Source organism: Rhinolophus ferrumequinum, chromosome 3 (genome assembly GCF_004115265.2).
Source record: "Rhinolophus ferrumequinum isolate MPI-CBG mRhiFer1 chromosome 3, mRhiFer1_v1.p, whole genome shotgun sequence".
In the NCBI taxonomy this organism is placed as follows: domain Eukaryota; kingdom Metazoa; phylum Chordata; class Mammalia; order Chiroptera; family Rhinolophidae; genus Rhinolophus; species Rhinolophus ferrumequinum.
In genome coordinates, this window is record NC_046286.1 from 44553404 (window position 1) to 44575925 (window position 22522).

Below are 22522 nucleotides of genomic sequence, written 5' to 3' on the forward strand. Positions count from 1 at the left end.
ATTGCAAATGAGTCATTACCAAAATGTTAATAATCTATTATGTCTTGTTTTTTAAAGTGAATGAATTTTTAGCTTTTGAGGGTCCCATCTTGTTGGATATGAGAATTAAACATCTAATCAAAACAAATCAGTTAAGTCAAGCAACTGCTCTAGCAAAGCTGTGTTCTGACCATCCAGAGATTGGTACAAAAGGTAGTTTTAAGCAAACTTACCTTGTCTGTCTTTGTACATCATCACCAAATGAAAAGTTAATCGAAGAGGTGAGTATGTTTTCTTTTGTTAGTAATTATTTTTAAAAGTAAAGAAACTTTTTAATTAGGTTAGAATGTCTGACTTCCCTTTCTCTTAGGTAATGAGGGACCATTGCCATCAATCTTAAATTTTTGGTATGCTCTTGGGTAGTGATTCTCAATAACTTTCAGAATTATATGTAAAGTGATTTCATCTAGCTTCTATTTTTGGATCTTTTAACTGCTTTGGCTAAATTATGGGAAAGATGGTGGTGACTTAACAATTTAGTAGGGTGTTTGTGTTTATCAGCATATAGGTCTTAACTTCAGTTTTACCTACTTCAGGATACTTGCAAATCTTATTAACTGGCTAATTGAAGTAACTTTTTAGAATGTATATGACTTTCTCTAGGAGAGTGAGGTGGTGGGAAGTATTTCTAAGGAGAAGTCATAAATAGATAGGGCTATCTAGCTCTAGATATCTACATTTATATATATATGTATAAAGATAAATTTTGTATTTGCATATTTAATGTAAAACTTGATTTTCTTTGTGAGACGTGATTTGTCCTTTTACTTTGTTTGATGTGAAGCATTGTATTCATGTATTTGTAGGTTTTATACTACAGACTTCTGAGAGTGGAATCATGTTCCAAATGGGAATTTTGCATTTTGGAGGACTCATAATTCTAAAATGAAGTTGCAGACAGTTGTAGGAAAATCAAATGTTGTTGATGCTAGACAGTATCGTGTGAGGATATGTGTGCAAGTGTCTTGTATCTCTAATATAAGTATCTTTCAACTCCAGAACAATAGAGAGAAGAGAAAAAAGGGCTTGTGGGACAGACTTCAGGATATGTAGATGGAAAAGCTGAGATGCAAGACAGAGAAGACAACTAACAGAGCATGCACGATCATCTAAGTAGACAGATTGTTGCAGTCAGAGTCCAGAAGGAGCATAGCCTCCGACAGAAAGCTGAATGTCCATATGAGGCTAGAGGTTGTAATTATAATGATTGTGTCATTGTTCTTGAATAGCAGATGAAGAGGAAAATGGCAAACTTGGACCAAGATTAGGCATAAGCCTGTTGTGTGTAGAGAGGAGAATGAGGATACTGGGAAGAGTGATGTCAGACAGTTTCTAGGCTGAGTGGAGTAGAGCCAAGGGTTCTAGCCTAGGAAATTGTATCATTAATTTGGACATTGGCTAATCTATAGTTTGGGTTTTTTTACCTTTCTCTTTTATCTCAGGTAATTGGTTTTTTAATCACTGTGTATCAGAGCAAATTAGAAGATAGAAGTTTTCTTTTTATTTCAGAATAACTATGTAGACAATTTAATTGGCAGATATATAATGTTTCTTTATAAAATCTTTGTGTGTGTAACATTTTTTAAAAAATCCTTAAATTAGTTATTGTGCTGCTACATCATAGATATTTTTCAGTTCCACTAAAGCCCTGCCCTTATCACTTCAGTCCCTGCCCTTAAGTCAGTCTGTCCATCCGTCCTTCCTTCCCTTAGCAATTTTTATTTAGTTAATTGTGTGCTGTTTGAGCACTGGGATGGGGGAAGGGTGGGAGGGTTTAAAGGTAAGGCATAGGCCCTTCCCTGAGGAAACATCCCTTTTAGATAGTCCCCTTTTTGGGTTAGCTTTGAAGGCCTATTTGAAGTTGGAGACTGAATTTGTAATCTCCAGGGGGAAAAAAATATGTATTTTTAGCTATCTTAAATGATCAAAAGATCTTGGAATACTGAACCTTCAAATTAAATTCCCTTTTGGTTTAATTATCCAGAGTGGAGTAGCAGCAGCTCAGCCTGCTTTGGGAGATCCTCAGGAAAATTCTCTGTTAGGACCCTGACTAGCTCTGATGTCATACGAAATGATTTTTTTCCTTCTCATGTTAAGCAGGTGGAATTAAGACATTCCATGTTCTTCAGCAGAATGCATTAAAGTCTCTGTGCCCTACACTAGAAATAACACTAGATCACAGTGCAGAACAGGCTAGTGTGTAATCCACACATTCCTTGTTCAAGTTCCTTTTTGCTTAGTGATTGTTTGATTATTCTCTTATGTTTCTATTACAAGCATAGAAACTTTATTGTTCCATGCGAAGTAAGTTCTTTTATTATTTCTACCCCAAGGGAAGGTAGTCATTTTGGAAAAATTTCCTAAAGACATTGCCCCATTCAGAAGAGGCTCTCTCTCGCTCACGTGACCCACTTCATTTATTTACCGTATTTTGTCGTATATAATACTCTCCCGTGTATACTGTGCACCCACGTTTTTGGCTGAAACATTCAGGGGCAAAAAAATCTCATTTAAATTTTTTAATTCAAATTTTTATTTGTTTATATTTAGATACTTGTTTTTTGTACTATAAAGGGATTTTAGCATTTATTCATTTATTTATTTATTATTGCACTTTTAACTCATAAGCATAAATTAAAAAAATCAAAAACATTTATATAGATACAGAATTAGTACTATCCATGTATAATGCACATCCTTATTTTTCCCTCACAAATTTGGGCAAAAAAGTGTGCATTATACACGGCAAAATACAGTGCTTTGCCTGTCTGGTTTTTGTAAGCATTTGAGTTTTTTTACCCATTCCTTAGAGTATGGTGGAAATAGATATTGGGAAGAGTCAACCATAGCCTGAATCTATGGCCCTTTTGAGGAAATCCTTATCCACGTGAGCCAGTAGGCAAGGGATTGACTATTTCCCAGGACCTTTTCCATGTGATAGAAATAGCAGCTAACCCTGGCAGAGTAATTGCTGCTCAGAGTAATAAGTGTTTTTCTGGCGTCTCTGGAAGGAATGAGCTTTGGCCTGGATTCTTGGTATAGGTATAAAAACAAAGTTAGCAGTGTTTATTTTAGATCCAGTATTTCTGGTTTTGTTAAAATAAACAGAGAAGTTTGAAAAGTAAAATCCTCTATCTTGTCTTTTTCTAGTTATCATTTCCCCACTTAATAATTCTTCCAAAGTGATTAAGTTTGAAATTTGATATATGACTTTCCCGACATTTTTCTGTGCATATATACAGAGGGTGCCAAAAATGTATACACATTTTAAGAAAGAAGAAAAAAACTATTAAAATCATAATACAGTGAATGACGCTACCATTCTTTTGATTAATGCCATCTTTTGAGCGAACGCCATACAACACATTGCTACTGTAATTCAATTCAACTTCGAAAAGTAATACATAGATAACATCTCTTAAAATGTGTACATTTTTTTTGGCACCCCCAGTATATATGCCCATACCCTGAATGCTAGTCACTTTTCCCATCTTATTATGGACATCTTTCCATATCAGTCATATAGATCAATCTCATTTTTTCTCATGGCTGCATAATTTCATATTATGTATTTGTAATATCGTTAAGCCACCGGGGGGCATTTAAATTGTTGGTTTGTACATATATCCTTTCATTCTTATTGGGGGTGCACTAGTAGGGTAAAAGTTCTAGAAGTGGAATTGCTGGATCAAAGAATCTACACATTTTAAATTAATAGAGCCATACTGTCATTCAAAAAAGATTAGGCCAATTTACTCTTCCATAAATAGTACATGAAATTTCTTCTTTCCTAACACTAGAGATTATTCATCATTTAAATGTTTGCTAGCCTGAGAGTTAAAAAATAGTAGCTCATTTGATTTTACGTTTTCTTAATATGACAGATTTACCATTTAAGTTCTTTTCAGGATGGTAAGCAATTTTATTTTGATAAGCAAAAGACTTGAAATGTGATTAGAACCAATACATTTTAAGAGTATATTTGATAAGTGTATATAAAATATTGATGAAATGTTCTGTAATTTTTTAATACTTGGCATAAAGAGCCATATTAAAACAAAAATCATTCACATTTTTGAAAGAGGTCTATCATAGTATATTTTTAACAAACAGATCATTCTAATTGGCTTTAAATATTTTATTCAGAGTTTGAAATTTTCTGGTATTTAAATTTGCTCACTTTTCAAAGCAATGGAGAATAGATATCTAACATATATACAAGGTGGGATCAAAAGATACAGTGAATGCTTAAATAAAAATTATTACAATAAAAGACACATTGCCATTAATCCCCCTCAAAATACTCCTCTTTGCTTTGAACACACTTATCCCATTTCTTGCCACTTTCTGAAGCAGTTCTGCAAGTCCTCTTTTGTGAGTGTTACTTCATCCTCCATCATGACAACGGTCCTTGTCACACATTTCTGATATGGCAATTTCTGTCAAATAAAAACATTACAGTGTGTCCTCATCCACCTTATTCACTGGATCTGGCACCATGCGACTTCTGGCTCTTCCCCAAAGTCAAAATTACCATGAAAGGAAAACATTTTGAATCGATTTAAGACATCAAGGCAGCCACGACAGCACAACTAAAGACACTCACGAAAGAGGACTTCCAAAACTGCTTCAGAAAGTGGCAAGAACTATGGGATAAGTGTGTTCGAAGCAAAGAGGAGTATTTTGAGGGGGATTAATGGCAATGTGTCTTTTATTGTAATAATTTTTTAAAATTGAAGCATTCACTGTATTTTTTGATTACACCATATACACGTGTATGTGTGTGGTGAGAACACACACACACTCACCAGGGGTGCCAAAAAAATGTTTACAAGTGGACACTTTGGTCAGCGTTGCTCAAGCAGTAGTTCGCCTTAAGCAGAAGTGTCTGGACGCTGATGGTAACCACTTTGAGCACCTCTTGTAATTGCAGAAGTCAAGCGAAATTTGTATTCATCTCTCATTATTGGTATATATTGAATATTACAATTCTAATACAGCGTTCCTTTCTTAAAATGTGTATAAATTTTTTTGGTACCCGTTGTATATAGTCTATGTAGGTAGTATATTGGTATTCCCTGCCTTATGCTGCTTTGGGTTTTAAAAATAATTCTTGTTCATTGATGGCTATACTTGACCTTTATTTCACTTTTACAATTTCAGGTCAACCATTCATTAGTTTAAATATGGTTTCCTTTTCCCTGCCATTCTCTTTAGTGTCATATTTTTTTCAAGAGAGCCATCTAGTGGCAAATTAGGGAAATAAAGGCTATCCCAATATACAGTAAAAATTGTATTATTTTAGTATACCTACAAAAAGTGAGGTTTTTCTGTATGATTGAACATACAAATGTTTCAGTTGGTGTATTGTATATATGTGAATAAATTTATAGAGGCTATCTTACATACATGAAATATATTTTAAGTTATTAAGTGTAAGCTAATGTAGTTAATACCATTGGGAAAATAAATTTATACATACATAATGTACACATTTTGCATCATTTGAGCATTCAACAAGAATGGCTTAGGTTTTAGAAGAAGAAAAAGAAATAATCAGAATCAAAATAAGTCAGACTTTCAAGACAAAATAATTTTTTTTTTTAACTTGAACATGAAAAATCTGTATTTAGCAATAAAGGGCCTCAATGTGCTGGTGGCTGTGGACTTCTGGCAAGTGCACAGACTCTGAAGCTAGACTGAACTCTTGACTCTGGCACTAATTTAGATTGTGATTTGAGCAGGTAACTTTACCTCTCTGAGGCTTATCTCTAAAAAGAAGCAGTAGTATCTATCAGGCAAGCTGTTGTGCTGATTAGCAATGCTATGTCTGAAGAAGCTGGCACTTAAAAATAAATAGCTGCTGCTGTTATTAATAACGTCTTATGAAAAGTAAGTAAAATAACTTATGGGTTCACTTCCTAACATTTATCTGTATGGGTGTTCCAGGGCAATTGTTTGAAGTTAATCCAACTTTTATTAAGAGATACTGTGATAAAGTGGAAAGAGAGTAGGTCTTTGATGTCAGTCAGACATAATTTGATTTGTGGTTCTACCACTTAACTGTTGTAACTTGAGCAAGTTATGTAATTTCTTTGAACCCAATATTTATTACATATAAAATGTTAATAATAGTATCTACGTAGTAGTAAAGTTGTGATTAAGTAATAATATATGTAATGTCTGACAATACATTTAATAGTGTAGATATTTGAAAATATACACACACAAACACACATATTTCAGCCTATTTGTTCACTTTTTTAAATGTGTCAGTTATGAAGATTTGTAAGACAGAAGCAGACAGAGCAGTAGTAGAAAGAACATTCCACCAAGGAGTTTCAAGACTTAGGGTTTCAGTCTTAACTGCCACTAACTTCATACTTCCTAATTTAAGAAATCATTGTTGTTAAACACACAGACTCAGTTGGGTCTTTTCTTGTCTTAGTGTTTTCTAGCCCTATTTAATGTATAAAATGGAACCTCTGACTCTATCCCCATGCAATTTTTATCCCCATTATTAAAGATCAACTTCAAGATTACCCTTATCCCTATTTAGATACTTGTTCACTCCTAAACACATTATATTTTATACACACACACACACACACACACACACTTACTTGTACTCAAAAATTGGGAGAGGTAGAGAGGTAGGAAATTGACAAGGAGGGGAATGGTTACTTACCTTTGTGGTACATGGGTGCTAATGGTCTGTATTGGTCTCCAAACTTTTATTTATTTATTTTTTTTGCCATTTGTCAATTACACCATGTTGGAATTAGTTTTTCTATTTTGTCGGACACCAGAGATTTGTGATTGTATGCTTGCTGTTACAGCCTTGTCTTAGATCAAATGCTTGTGGAGATCATAGGTATATTTTATTTGTTTTATGTAGTAAATTATTGTAATGAGGTAGTAAATTTTAATTTTTAAGAAATAAGCAATAGGTATAATAAAGATATAAGTGCATAATTAAATGAAGCAAATTACCATCATCTAGGTTATACTTAAGCATGACTGTTGACAAGCTTTGAGATGGAAAGATTTTATACGAAATGAAAAATAATGGAGATTTATAGCAAACTGAGGTGAGCTTAATTTAAAAATGGTGTATAGCTGCATAAAATGTTTTATTATACTTTTTTTCCCCTCTGGTGAATAGACACTTTGTTTATCGTGTTTAGTAGATCTTTCTGTGTCTTTCAGTTGATTCTAATGCTTCTTAAATTACTGGATAAAGGGGGGAAAATACAAGTACTGCAACTTTTCTTTTTCAGTATCATAGACCTGATTTAACTGGTAGAGGATACTTATAGTTAGCATAGTTATTTACATATAAATGCATGCTTGTAAAGGTCTTGAAAATAGTTGGTTCTCTGGCTTGAAGAAAGGTTATATCTTTAGACAATTATGAATTGATACTGTTTGAGTTAATGGAATTTTACTGGCGAATATGAAAATAGCTAATAAAAAATTTAAAGTGTTAATATATTACTATATATCCTAACGTAAAACCATTTTATGGCATATTTCTGTATCCTTTTTTTTCTGTAGATTTCAGAAGTTGATTGCAAAGATGCATTAGAAATGATTTGTAACTTAGAATCTGAAGGTGATGAAAAAAGTGCTCTTGTCTTATGTACTGCATTTTTGTCACGTCAGCTCCAACAAGGAGAAATGTACTGTGCTTGGTGAGTTGATTTTCTTTTGTAAAGGAAAGTGAAGTAAGAATACAAGACAGGTTATGAGAATTCAGATAGCTTAAGAATATTTTTTTTAAATCTTAAGTCGTATCAAGACAAAAAGCTTATTTTTCAGATATTACATGCTGTGCAACTGATTATCAAGTAGTTCATATTATAACTTTAAAAACTTTGTATTAAGGACCACACAACTTAATATACCAGTAATGAACACATAATGATCAACAATGATCAGGAAAATTTTAAATGTTGTAAGATGAAAGAAAGGTTTATTTTGTCTAATGCCACAGTAAAAACTTTCAGATATATGCATATATGCATTTTTCTCTGCATATTACACACTTTCAACTATACAACTAGCTGTTAGTCATTTATGTATGGAAATATAGTTCATGTTTTTTTCAATGAGAGATCATTCTACTTTATTAACTTCTTCAGTGCACATTTCTTAATGTGGTGCATTTCCAAGTGGGCAAAACCTGTTATATATAATCCTTCGGGAAAATACAACTAACAGAGATATTGGCTTTAGTTAACTCAAAAAACTTTAAGATCAGCTGTCTTAAATTAGTGTTTATTAGCTGTAAATTAGCTGAAATTGACCATTTATCTGGTCTTCAGTGTTGTGTTGGTAGTATGGAAATACAAAATAAAATTTAGTTTACAACATTCTGACATTAATACTTACCAAGTGACATACAAATGAGTATAGAAGAGGCAAGCTAAATAAATGGTTGTATAATCAAAGAATATTAAAGTATATAATTATTAAGATTTTCTGTGCAGTTGAGTTTTGTTACGAAGGAGAACTTGTATATGCAATATAGAGAGGGTTAATGTAAAGGCAGATAGAATAATTCTGAAGGGAGAATAAATAACATTTATTGAGGACAAGTAGATTTACTATATAGCAAGTGTCAGTGGTAGCTAAGAAATTAATGTAGTATATTGGTTTTTAAAAGGCGTCACACGGTCTGAATTACGTATGAAAAGCGAAAACAGTCTTAATTATAGGCCCTTAAGGAGAAGGAGGGCAAAATAAAAGTTTGTATTTAAGAAGCACTGTTTAAGATAAGCTGTTGAGAATGGATTGGGAGCTGAACGGTGAGGGCAGAGTGTGGGGAAGAAGTGGCAATATAGGAAGTTGAGTTAAGACGGGAAAATCAACTACCAGTGGAACGCCAGTAAACAGTCCAGCTGGGAGGTTCTGAAGGCTTCCTTATGGATGTAGGATGTGGTTAAAAAATGTTTAAGATAATAGTCTTGAGGATAGTAAAAACCAGAAGCTGATAGGGTCAGTGATAATGATGCATTAAACTAGAAAGATGGTGAAATGGAAAGAATGTTAATCATGTTTTTCATATATTAAGTTTCAGGTTTCAGAAGAGATCAAAATGGAGAAGTCTAATAAAGAACTAGAGAGGTGAAAGTGGTAAAGACTGGAGAGACAGATTTTGAAGTCCTCAATGTATAGGTTAAAATCCAGAAATGAGCAAGTTATTCAAGTGGGTGGTGAAAAGAGCAGAGTTCCTAGGAATGGAATCTGAGGAAATACTAATAGAAAGGCCTGTATTGAGGAGAATACTTGGTGAAAAAGTTGAAGCAAGGAAGAAGATTTTTGTGGAAGTTAACCATGGAGGACAGAAGAGAAATAGGACGATAGGTAAAAGGGAGAAAAATTCATCACTTCAGTAGGATTATTTTCTATGAAAAATACACTGTAATTGCATTTGAAATAAATTTCAAAGTTCATTTTTCAAAATTTCTATTATTTCTACTGTGGCACAGGTTAGTTACTTTCTTCTGGGTTCTGTGTCATTGATTCTTAACATTTACCTAATAAAAATCAATTTTAAATTTAATTGACCGTGTAAATTGGTCAAATTTTAAATTTAAGTTATAAGGTAAAAATTGAATACTTTTTAAAAACCCTTATGCCATTGGTCCACTTTCCTATTACTTAAATTTCAGATATGGCTCAAAGTCACCGTTTGTATAACTTGTTTTAATGTCAGGTGTTTTCCTAGTAAAAGATAGTACTTTTCTATCTGAGATTGAAAAATATTAATAAAATGATAAATTATACCCCGATTTTATTTAGTCTCTAGAAAATTGAGATCTATTTTTTGTTTTGTTTTTTAAACTTAATTCTACATGTAGAATTGAAATCTAAAACCACTTTTAGTTTCAAATGTAATGACTGGACTGACAGTCCATGATTATTATGTTACTGCTCCAATTTTTTTATATTTTTTTTTTTTATAGGGAGCTCACGCTTTTTTGGAGTAAATTACAGCAGAGAGTAGAACCATCTGTTCAAGTGTACCTAGAAAGATGTCGTCAACTTTCCTTATTAACCAAGACAGTGTATCACATTTTCTTCCTGATTAAAGTTATTAATTCAGAGGTAAGAATAATCATGGTATTACTTCAGATAATCTTTATGGTTGACTTGGCCTTTGATTCCTCCGAGACTTCTTTCTTCAACCCTCTTCTCTCCAATGTGCAGCTTCACTAACCACATTTTTCTTTTTTTTTTTTTTATATTATAACAGAAGTGGCCTAATTATCTACTATCGTTAATAGTCCCTAAGGCATGTAACAGAGATGCAGATGTTTTGTGTAAAAGTTTTCTGGCTCAGGTCTATCTCAAAATAATCATAAATTTGTAAACAAGTTTATGTGAAGGCTAGAGACAACCATATGGTTCCACCTCTTTCCAAGTGTCCTTTCTTCACTGTCACTTTTAAAAATAGGTCTCATGTCACTTCTTGTCCATTTTCTTCTTGATCTTTGTGCCCCTGCTTTTCCTGAAATCAAGGCCAGTTCAGTTTCCCATCCTCCTTACCTCACTCTTCTTTTGGGCCCACAAATCTAAACTTATGTTTTAGTAAAATATTTTACTTCTTTCTTAATCTGTGAAAGTACAGGCCCTTTCAGCTTTTTTGACTTCTTTTCTTTATTGCCTTTTGATCTTATACCACACATATTCTTTCCCATGAATGTGGTCACATCTTGTGGCAGGCTTATTTTTCTCATATTTATGTTCCCTTTTGGCCTTTTAAAACGCATATTTATCTCTTTACTACATGTGTCTTTAAATGCCTCTTACATTCATCAATGCTATCTTATAATAACAATTCAAGATGTTAATTCAAAAGGAAAAAGTTTATTATGTCTACTACTCCTAATTCTTAAGCTGGTCCAGCCATGAGGTAGGTGCTTTTGCATTCAATTTTGTAATAGAACTAGAATCCCCACTACTAAGGATCAAACAACTTTATTCTGTTAAAAGTGAAGATCCTTTCATTATTACGTTAGGAAATAATAGGGATGTTCTCAGTTTTGCAATTGGGTTAAAAGAGTTTTGTTTCAGAAACATTGCAAATGCAAACTTAGGAAATGAGATTTATGATAAAGCTAATGGTATTTATTGATCACTTACGTGCCAAACACTATACCAAACTATACCAAGTACTTTAGATATGTAGTATCTATTAATGCTCACAGCAATTTTATGAAGTTTAAGTGCTGTTTTGATCTCTGTTTTGGTTTTTGTTGTTTTTTTTTTATAAGTAGGATATGAAAGGTCAGAGGAGTTAAAAAAGCTTCAAAGTTTGCCTAGCTATTACATGATTTTATAATCAGGTCTTATCTTAGCTCGCAATGCTTATGCTTTTTCTGCTATTCTATGCAGTTTATCTCACACACACATACACAGAGAGAGAGAGAGAGAGAGAGAGAGAGAGCGAGAGAGAGAGAGAGAGAGACGGCTAAGCTGCAATGCTTTAGAAGAAGCATCTTTTCATATATTGGCTACTTCAAAATTTGAGAAAAGCAAACTTCAGTTTAAATTACTAAATTCACAAATCTATGTTGATTAGTATAGATTAAGTTAACATTATGTTTTCATTAACTTTTTCACAGACCGAAGGGGCTGGACTTGCCACCTGTATAGAATTATGTGTAAAAGCTCTTCGCTTGGAATCTACAGAAAATACTGAAGTGAAAATATCTATTTGCAAGACCATTTCATGCTTGTTACCTGATGATCTGGAAGTTAAACGTGCTTGTCAACTGAGTGAATTTCTTATTGAGCCTACAGTAGATGCATATTATGCTGTGGAAATGTTGTATAACCAGCCAGACCAGAAATATGATGAAGAGAATCTTCCAATACCAAATTCTCTACGGTGTGAGCTCTTACTTGTGTTGAAAACTCAGTGGCCCTTTGATCCAGAATTCTGGGATTGGAAAACCTTAAAACGACAATGTCTTGCATTAATGGGGGAAGAAGCATCGATTGTGTCATCAATTGATGAACTAAACGACAGTGAAGTTTATGAGAAAGTAGTAGACTACCAGGAAGAGATTAAAGAAACTTCTGTGAATGGACTTTCTGGTGGAGTTGGTGCTAATTCTGGCCTTCTTAAAGACATTTGTGATGAAAAGCAAAAGAAGAGAGAGATAAAACAATTAAGAGAGAGGGGATTTATATCTGCTAGGTTTCGGAATTGGCAAGCCTACATGCAGTATTGTGTGCTATGTGACAAAGAATTCCTTGGTCATAGATAGTACGACATGCTCAAAAACATTACAAAGATGGGGTTTACAGTTGCCCCATATGTGCAAAGAACTTTAATTCTAAAGAAACCTTTGTCCCTCATGTCACACTGCATGTTAAACAATCTAGTAAAGAGAGACTAGCAGCTATGAAACCATTAAGAAGATTGGGAAGGCCTCCTAAGATCACAACTACCAGTGAGAATCAGAAGACTAATGCTGTGGCCAAGCAGGAACAGCGGCCTATAAAAAGAATAGTCTCTATTCAACAGACTTCATAGTATTTAATGATAATGATGGTTCAGATGATGAGAATGATGACAAAGATAAATCTTATGAGCCAGAAGTGATCCCAGTCCAGAAACCAGTACCTGTTAATGAATTTAATTGCCCTGTAAGTTTTTGTAAAAAGGGCTTTAAGTACTTTAAAAATCTAATTGCTCATGTAAAGGGGCATAAGGATAATGAAGATGCCAAGCGCTTTCTTGAAATGCAAAGCAAAAAGTTATTTGCCAGTACTGTAGACGACATTTTGTAAGTGTTACTCATCTCAATGATCACTTACAAATGCACTGTGGCAGCAAACCATATATCTGTATACAGATGAAATGTAAGGCCGGTTTTAATAGTTATGCAGAGCTCTTAACCCACCGAAAGGAACATCAAGTCTTCAGAGCAAAGTGTATGTTTCCTAAGTGTGGCAGAATTTTTTCAGAGGCTTATTTACTATATGATCATGAAGCACAGCATTATAATACCTATACTTGTAAGTTCACTGGCTGTGGTAAAGTGTATCGTTCTCAGAGTGAGCTAGAAAAGCATCTGGATGATCACAGTACTCCTGAAAAGGCACTGCCTCCTGAAGACCAACTTAATTCATCTGGAGCTCCTGTTCAGCCTTCCAAAGTGAATCAGGACTCAGAAGGGAGCACCAAGAGAGAGATCTGTGCTTCCTTCAGAAAATAACATTGACACCTTACCAGCAGATAGAGGAGATGCTTGGGATAAAAGCAAGGCAGAATCAGCTGTGACCAAACAAGACCAGATTTCTGCTTCCGAGCTCAGGCAAGCTGATGGACCATTGTCAAATGGTATGGAAAATCCTGCTACTACTCCTCTGCTTCAAGCCAGTGAGGTAGCCGTGTCCATTAAGGTATCCCTCAACCAGGGGATCGAGGATAACTTTGGAAAGCAAGAAAACTCAGTTGTGGAAGGCACTGGTGAATCACTAGTCACAAACTTACATACGGCCGTTGAAGATACTTGTAATGATTTGTGTCATCCAGGTTTCCAGGAGAGAAAAGAACAAGATTGCTTTAATGAAGGCCAGATTACTCAGAATTCTCTAGTAAATTCAGAAACCCTCAAAATAGGTGACCTTACCCCACAAAACTTAGAAAGACAAGTGAACAACCTGATGACCTTTTCTGTGCAAAATCAGGCAGGATTTCAAAACAATTTACCAACTTCCAAGTTTGAATGTGGAGGTAATGTTAAAACATCATCCAATCTTTATAATTTACCTCTTAAGACATTAGAAAGTATCACATTTGTTCCACCACAGCCCAGCCTAGGTAGTTCTTTAGGAACTCCATCAGTGCCTCCAAAAGCACCAGTTCAGAAATTCAGTTGCCAGGTTGAGGGATGTACTCGAACCTATAATTCTTCACAGAGTATTGGGAAACACATGAAGACAGCACACCCTGAGCAGTATGCTGCATTTAAAATGCAGCGCAAAAGTAAAAAAGGTCAAAAATCTAACAACTTAAATACACCAAATAATGGAAAGTTTGTTTATTTTTTGCCATCACAGGTGAGCAGCTCTAATAATGCATTTTTTACACCACGACCAAAGCCAATGGGAATCCTACTTGTTCAAATCAGTTGCAGCATTCTCATCTTCCATTTTTCCAGCTCATTTAGCAAGTGTGTCTACTCCGCTATTACCCTCAGTTGAAAGTGTCATAAATCCAAATATACCTTCTCAGGACACAAATGAACAAGGTGGTGGTATGTTATGTTCCCAAATGGAAAATTTGTCAAATACTACCTTGCCAGCACAAATAGAAGATCTAACCAAAACAGTTTTGCCTTTGAACATTGACAGTGGCTCAGATCCTTTCCTTCCTTTACCTACAGAAAGTAGTTCAATGTCTCTCTTCCCTTCACCAGCAGATAGTGGGACTAATACTGTTTTTTCCCAACTGGAAAGTAATACAAATCATTTTTCCTCACAGATTGAAGGAAACACTAATTCCTCCTTTCTAAAAGGGGGTAATGGTGAAAATACAGTTTTTCCTTCACAAGTGAATGTTGCAAATGACTTCAGTAGCACGAATGCCCAACCATCTGCTCCTGAAAAAGTTAAAAAAGACCGTGGGCGAGGCCCAAATGGGAAGGAAAGAAAACCTAAGCACAACAAAAGGGCTAAATGGCCTGCAATTATCAGAGATGGGAAATTTATCTGTAGCAGGTGTTATAGGGCTTTTACCAATCCCAGATCTCTGGGTGGACACTTGTCTAAGCGATCTTATTGTAAACCACTGGACGGAGCAGAAATTGCTCAAGAGCTTCTGCAGAGTAATGGACAGCCTTCTCTTCTTGCCAGCATGATTCTTTCCACAAATGCAGTCAATTTACAGCAGCCACAACAGTCTACCTTCAACCCAGAAGCATGTTTTAAAGATCCGTCATTCCTGCAACTTCTTGCTGCTGAAAATCGCTCATCACCATTTTTACCAAATACATTTCCTCGGACTGGTGTGACTAACTTTAATACAAGTGTTAGTCAAGAAGGCAGTGAAATTATTAAACAGGCTTTGGAAACTGCTGGCATTCCCAGTACATTTGAGGGTGCCGAAATGCTTTCTCACGTTCCAACAGGTTGTGTCTCAGATGCAGCACAAGTAAATGCAGCAGTGATACCAAATCCAACAGTGCCACCCCTGTTGCAGACTGTGTGTCACCCAAATCCCCTGCTGACAAACCAGAATCGAACACCAAATTCCAAAACTTCCTCCATTGAGGAATGCAGCAGTTTGCCTGTTTTTCCAACAAATGACTTACTACTGAAGACTGTTGAAAATAGTTTGTGTTCTAGTTCGTTCCCTAATTCTGGTGGGCCATCACAGAATTTTACTAGTAATAGTTCGCGTGTTTCAGTTATAAGTGGTCCTCAAAACACAAGGTCCAGTCACTTAAATAAAAAGGGAAACAGTGCTTCTAAGAGAAGAAAGAAAGTTGCTCCTCCACTAATTGCACCTAATGCTTCCCAAAACTTGGTAACAAGTGACTTAACAGCAATGGGACTTATAGCAAAGAGTATTGAGATACCAACTACTAACCTTCATTCAAACCTAATTCCAAATTGTGAACCTCAGGGTTTGGTGGAAAATATAACACAGAAATTAAATAATGTTGACAATCAGTTATTTATGGCTGATGTGAAAGAAAATTTCAAAACCAATCTTGAGTCCCATGCAGTGTTAACTCCTTTAACATTGAAAACTGAAAATGGTGATTCCCAAATGATGGCTTTGAATTCATGCACAACTTCAATAAATTCTGATTTGCAGATTTCTGAAGACAATGTTATGCAAAACTTTGAAAAGACTCTTGAAATTATTAAAAGTGCTATGAATTCTCAAATACTCGAGGTAAAAAGTGGATCTCAGGGTGCTGGTGAAACATCACAGGATGCTCAAATAAACTATAACATTCAGCTTCCTTCAGTAAACACTGTACAAAATAACAAATTACCTGATTCTTCTCAGTTTTCCTCCTTCATAGGTATCATGCCAACAAAAAGTAACATTCCTCAGTCTGAAGTATTACATAAGGAGGATCAAGTACAGGAAATTTTAGAAGGCTTACAGAAATTAAAATTAGAAAATGACCTGTCCACTCCAGTATCCCAGTGTGTACTAATAAATACGTCAGTGACACTGACTCCCACTCCTGTTAAATCAATTCCAAATGTTACAGTTGTTCAGCCAGTTTCTGAAATGATAAATAATATCCAGTTTAGTGACAAAGTTAATAAACCCTTTGTGTGTCAAAACCAAGGCTGTAACTACAGTGCTATGACAAAGGATGCCCTATTTAAGCACTATGGTAAAATTCATCAGTACACTCCAGAGATGATTCTTGAAATTAAGAAGAATCAGTTAAAATTTGCTCCATTTAAATGTGTAGTACCTACATGTACAAAAACATTTACAAGAAATTCTAATCTCCGGGCACACTGTCAGTTGGTACATCATTTTACAACAGAAGAGATGGTAAAGTTAAAAATAAAAAGGCCTTATGGAAGAAAATCTCAGAGTGAAAATTTGTCAGCCCCACGAATTACACAAGTAAAGAGACAGCTAGCTGTGACAGAGGAAAATAAAAGGGAATTCCAGTCTGCTTTAGAATTGGGAACAATAAAGGAAAATGTCCTCAGTAATATAGCAATGGTTCCAGAAAAACAACTTACAGAAAAAAAAAGTCCTGAAAAAACAGAAAGTTCTTCACAAGTGATTACAGTTACTCCAGAACAATGTAATACAAATTCTCTCACAAACATACAAACCAAAGGACGGAAAATTAGGAAACATAAAAAAGAAAAGGAGGAGAAAAAACGCAAGAAGCCAGTTTCTCAATCCCCTGAGTTTCCAACAAGATATAGTCCCTACAGGCCTTATCGATGTGTTCATCAGGGTTGCTTTGCCGCCTTTACGATACAGCAAAACTTAATTCTGCATTACCAGGCTGTACACAAATCAGATCTACCTGCATTTTCTGCAGAGGTTGAAGAGGAAAGCGAAGCTGTTAAAGAAAGTGAAGAAATTGAAACTAAACAAACTGTGAAAGAATTTCGATGTCAGGTGAGTGACTGTTCTCGAATTTTCCAAGCAATTACTGGCCTAATACAACACTACATGAAACTTCATGAAATGACTCCTGAGGAAATTGAAAGCATGACTGCTTCTGTGGATGTTGGGAAATTTCCATGTGACCAGTTAGAGTGTAAATCTTCATTTACCACGTATTTGAACTATGTTGTTCATCTTGAGGCAGATCATGGAATTGGGATAAGGGGAAGTAAAACTGAAGAAGATGGCATATACAAGTGTGACTGTGAAGGCTGTGACCGTATGTATGCAACTCGGTCAAATCTCCTCCGACACATTTTTAATAAGCATAATGACAAACATAAAGCTCATTTGATTCGGCCAAGAAGATTAACACCTGGTCAGGAAAATATATCAAGCAAGGCAAACCAAGAAAAGACAAAGTCTAAACATCGGGGGTCGAAACACAGATCTGTAAAGGAAGGAACCAAAATGCCTAAGACCAAACGAAAGAAAAATAATTTAGAAAACAAGAATGCAAAGATTGTACAGATTGAAGAAAATAAGCCTTATTCTCTGAAACGTGGAAAGCATGTATATTCTATAAAGGCTAGGAATGATGCCTTATCTGAGTGTACAAGCAGATTTGTAACCCAGTATCCATGTATGATAAAGGGGTGTACATCAGTTGTTACAAGTGAAAGCAATATAATTAGACATTATAAATGCCATAAATTATCTAAGGCATTTACATCACAACACCGCAATCTTCTTATTGTCTTTAAACGATGTTGTAACTCACAATTAAAGGAAACTTCTCAGCAAGAAGTTAAGAGTGATGTGAAAGAATCTGACACAGGTATATCAGAGAGTAATGATAATTCAAGAACAGCTACAGTTCCACAAAAGGAAGTTGAAAAAAATGAAAAAGATGAAATGGATGAGCTAACAGAATTATTTATTACAAAATTAATAAATGAAGATAACACAAGTGTGGAGACCCAAGCTCATACCTCATCAAATGTAAATAATGCAAATGTAAATAATGATTTTAAGGAAAATAACCCCTGCCAGCCAGAAAAACAAAAAGCAAGTAATTTGAAGAGAGTTAATAAAGAAAAAAATGTCTCCCAAAATAAAAAGAGGAAAGTTGAAAAAGCTGAACCAGCATCAGCAGCTGAGTTAAGTAGTATGCATAAAGAAGAAGAAACTGCTGTTGCAATTCAAACCACTGAGGAGCATCCTGCATCTTTTGACTGGAGCTCATTTAAACCAATGGGATTTGAAGTATCATTTCTGAAGTTTCTTGAGGAGTCTGCAGTGAAGCAGAAGAAAAATACTGACAAAGACCATCCAAATAGTGGAAATAAAAAAGGATCCCATTCAAATTCAAGAAAAAATATCGACAAGACTGCTGTGACTAGTGGAAATCATATATGTTCTTGTAAAGAAAGTGAAACCTTTGTACAGTTTGCCAATCCATCACAGCTTCAGTGCAGTGATAATGTAAAAATTGTTTTAGACAAGACTCTGAAAGATTGCACTGAGCTTGTCTTGAAGCAACTTCAGGAAATGAAACCTACCGTCAGTCTGAAAAAACTTGAAGTACCTTCAAATGATCCAGATGTGTCTGTTATGAAAGAAATCAGTATGGGTAAAGCCACAGGGAGAGGGCAGTACTGATAACTAATGTACTATAAATACATCATTTACAATTTTATTTTAAATAGGACGCCATCAAGCATGCTAGAATTGTGAAACTTTTTCATTATTTTTTGTTGTTGACATGAATTAACTTGGCCAAAAAAAGGAAAAAAAAAATCCATGACATTTGTCATGTAAAACTTTTTTTTTTATCCCTATGGGACTTGAAGAAGAGAATCAAAACTTCAATTGTAAATAGATGAGCTAAACCTTAAATTTCTATCAACCAATTGCCCTTTTCATGAACTAAAATGAATTGTCTGTGTGATTGATATGTTTCACCAGGTCACTGCTCATGTATAACAGTACTCTTTGTTTGTAGATACCTTTTTGTATATATTTATTATTGTAAATCATTTGCTGCCACCAGCAGTAAGTCTAAACTATTAAATGACACATTTATATTTGGAATTTTAATTTTTAACTAAGTAATCAAGTTTTTAAAACTTTTATTGTTTTAATTAAGAATTTTTGAACTAAAACTAGAAACTGCCACAGTTCATTGATTTTTTTACGTCCAGCATTTATTTACAAGATGATCTCAAAATTACTTTTCACAAAGTAGGCACGTTATAGTAACACCTTGCTCTGCTTTGTAAATTTACCATCCAGGATTTTGGGTGGTATTCATGTGAAATTAAACAGATTCTTTAGCAGTTTCCTGTAGCTACAAATTTTTTTCCCCCAGTACTTCTAATTGGATATAGTTAGTATGATTCCATGAAATATAATGGAAATGTGAATAAAGAATTTACTACAATCAAAGATTTTAAACATTTGGTATTTAAAAAAGATTCTTTGTGAATGTGATAGAAACTAGTAGTGTGGAGCAGTGTAAATATTTGATGGTGGTGATTTGTGAAGTAGCCCAGTATTGCCTTAAATAAAATCACATTTCATTTCTTGTTTTATACATGTGATCTTATAAAGGTTTTTTTTTTTTCATTTTCTGAGATTTATAGATTGGTGTATAGCTTTAAACTGTATAAACTTTTGTGGAAAAAATTTTTTAAACATTTTTATAAATCTTAAAATTGGTATCATCAAAGTGAGCCCATCTTGTGTTTATAAAATGCAAGAGTCCTTAACATTTATAATTACATAGATGAAACACTTTCTATAAGGAAGTTGGATGTGTTGATTTTACTGTTTATAGATGTTAGATTGTACAGATTTGTCTGTATTTTCCCACCATATCTAATGATACTTTTTTCATTAGAGTGGTCTTCCAGAGCAGTATTAGTTGTTATAATTGATTATTTTGGTTATTCAGTATATAGTTAGCTCTTATAGTTTAGCTTTATTCACCATATTTATACTGTGGGTTCACAGCCAGAGATAGAGGTTATTTCAGGAGAATTTATGACCTTCATTTTAAGTCTAACTAAAATCAGTACTGGAAACAAAAGAAAACATCCTTTCACATTGACTTTTGTTTCTATTTGCCATAAATAGTAGCATTGATTTTTTGACTTTGTGTTTGTTCTAAACCAGTTGCATTCACAATATTATTGGCCTGACATATTGATGATATTGAGATATGAAAATGTGTATATTCCCTGTGCAACATCAGATTTGCAGGAAAAATGAAGCACTTAACATTAACTGAAATTGCTGGTACTCTTGAATAAATAAGCATGGTCAAGGAGTGAATTATTTTCTTTTGGAAAACATTTTTTTTAGTTTTACTATTAAAGTATTACAGTTTTTATTTTTTAGGGTCTCATGGGTTGTATTGAATAGTTTGGTTTTACCTCCTTAAGGTTTATTGCCAATATACATAAACTTGACACATTAAAATCCCTACCCTTTGGCAAGTCCACTGTTATTTATTAAAATAAAAGTTTGTATGGGTGATTAATACATGTTTTTTTTCCTAAATTAACAATAACTTTGAATAATTTTAATATTAATTTTTGTTAACAACTTATGTTTCCATACAGTTTTTCTTAGAAGTTGACTTAGCTCTTAAAGGTAGGTAGTTGGCAAACTACCCTACATAGTACAGTAGCAAGTAGGGTTATATCTAATGAATTTAGTGATGAGCCACTATCAAGTGAACGTGCCAGTGTTTTGGGCTTTTTCTTTTGCTCATAAATTTTAAGAAAATTGACCACTAGACATTTCTGTAATTGGTCTACATGTCAGAGGAAAGAGTTTGCCAACATCGAGTTAAATTTTTTATATTCCAGGTTCTGTATGCTAAAAGTTATCATGGAAGAGTTGGCTTTTTAGCATGGAACAGAAAAAATTTTATGGTATAAAATAAATATGAATTTATAGAATAGCATGTTGGTAAAATTTGATATGCAATGCAATGGCCTAAGTATTAAAAAATAATCATAAAATATATATTTTTATGGTATACTTTTCCTCAGTCTGTTGTCTTGAGATATTTTCTTCCTACAGCCTGAAGTTTCATCATTAAAAATTGATTTTTTTTTAAAGCCAAAGAATTTGAATCTCACAGATCAGAAACATTTATTCAAAATATATCATTGTTTTAAGGAAATATAACAGTTTGGGAAATTTTCAGCAATGTTAAATTCAGCATAATCAAATTATTTGAAAGCAGTAAACAGATATCTTTAACAAGGCAAATTTTGATTGTTAGGTAAAGTAGTTGCTTTAGATTGGTGCAAAAGTAATTGTGGTTTAAAAGGTTAAAAATAATTGCAAAAACCGCAGTTATTTTTGCACCAATGTAATATTAAGATAAAAGTACATAAATACTACAGCTAGAGACATCAAAGAAGGAATGTTCTTATTTTCAGGGTAAAAGATTGGTAGTTTTTAACAAAACCAATTGGTAGTTTTTGTTTTTTAACAAAAACAAAAAGTCTTTGTTAAGTGGTTACTGAATGCATTTAAGTTGAACAATTTGATCAGGTACCAGTTTTAGAAAGGTAATTGGCACTATAGAGAGAATAAGTTGAGTAAGTTGGAGAATACAACCAAGGATATTTAAAATAATCCAGACAAAAATTGATGGGAGCCATAAGAAAAAAATGGACTTGAGAAAGAGGCTAAATGGATATGAGAGGTGTTAAAAAATAGAGCAGTAAGGCAGCCTTTTTCAAAATGTTTATTGTAGTGAGACACCAAACGGTTGGAAGGTGAGGTCTGTGTCCAAGTTTTTTTAATGTTACTATTTAGGTATGTACCACTGAGTTAGCGTCCTAAGGAACGAACTTTGGGAAACTGATGTAAAATGGCATTTATTCAGCCAGGACTGATAATCAACGGGTATGCACCAATGCAGCTGCATCAGCAGTTTACAGATGGTGATTGTCCTGAGTGGTCAGTTTATCCATTCTAATTAATTGACTGTATTAGCTGACTGTATTAGCTAATGTTTTGAATATCATCTGGCATTCAGGTATTTATTGAATGTCAACTAAGTGCACTTTGATTAAAATCTAGTCTCCTTACTCAAAGTCCCTGCCAATTTCTCCAAATACTCATACCTACTTCTTATCTTCCTGTTTCCATCTCTTTGGATATATACTAAGCTTCTTCTCCCGTCTCAAGGCCTTTATACATATTGTCCCCTCTGGAATGCTTATTACTGTATTTGTATGGCCGACTGCTTATACATCAGTTCTCAGCTTAAATGTTACTTCATCAGAGAAATACCCAGATCACTCTATAATATCACACTTTCATACTCTGTAA

At 34.1% G+C, this 22522-nt stretch overlaps 1 protein-coding gene across 1 annotated transcript in view; it reads left to right on the top strand.

The window, feature by feature from the left end:
• ZNF292 (zinc finger protein 292) overlaps positions 1–20255 on the top strand; it is a 70791-nt gene extending 50536 nt beyond the window's left edge. Inside the window, 10 exon segments of the mRNA XM_033100797.1 lie at positions 58–260; positions 7597–7733; positions 10011–10152; positions 11673–12315; positions 12318–12551; positions 12554–12811; positions 12814–13222; positions 13224–14149; positions 14152–14199; positions 14202–20255. Coding sequence (XP_032956688.1) covers positions 58–260; positions 7597–7733; positions 10011–10152; positions 11673–12315; positions 12318–12551; positions 12554–12811; positions 12814–13222; positions 13224–14149; positions 14152–14199; positions 14202–18826 — 7625 coding nt within the window. The 3' untranslated portion in view covers positions 18827–20255.
• The last annotated feature ends 2267 nt before the right edge of the window (positions 20256–22522 follow it).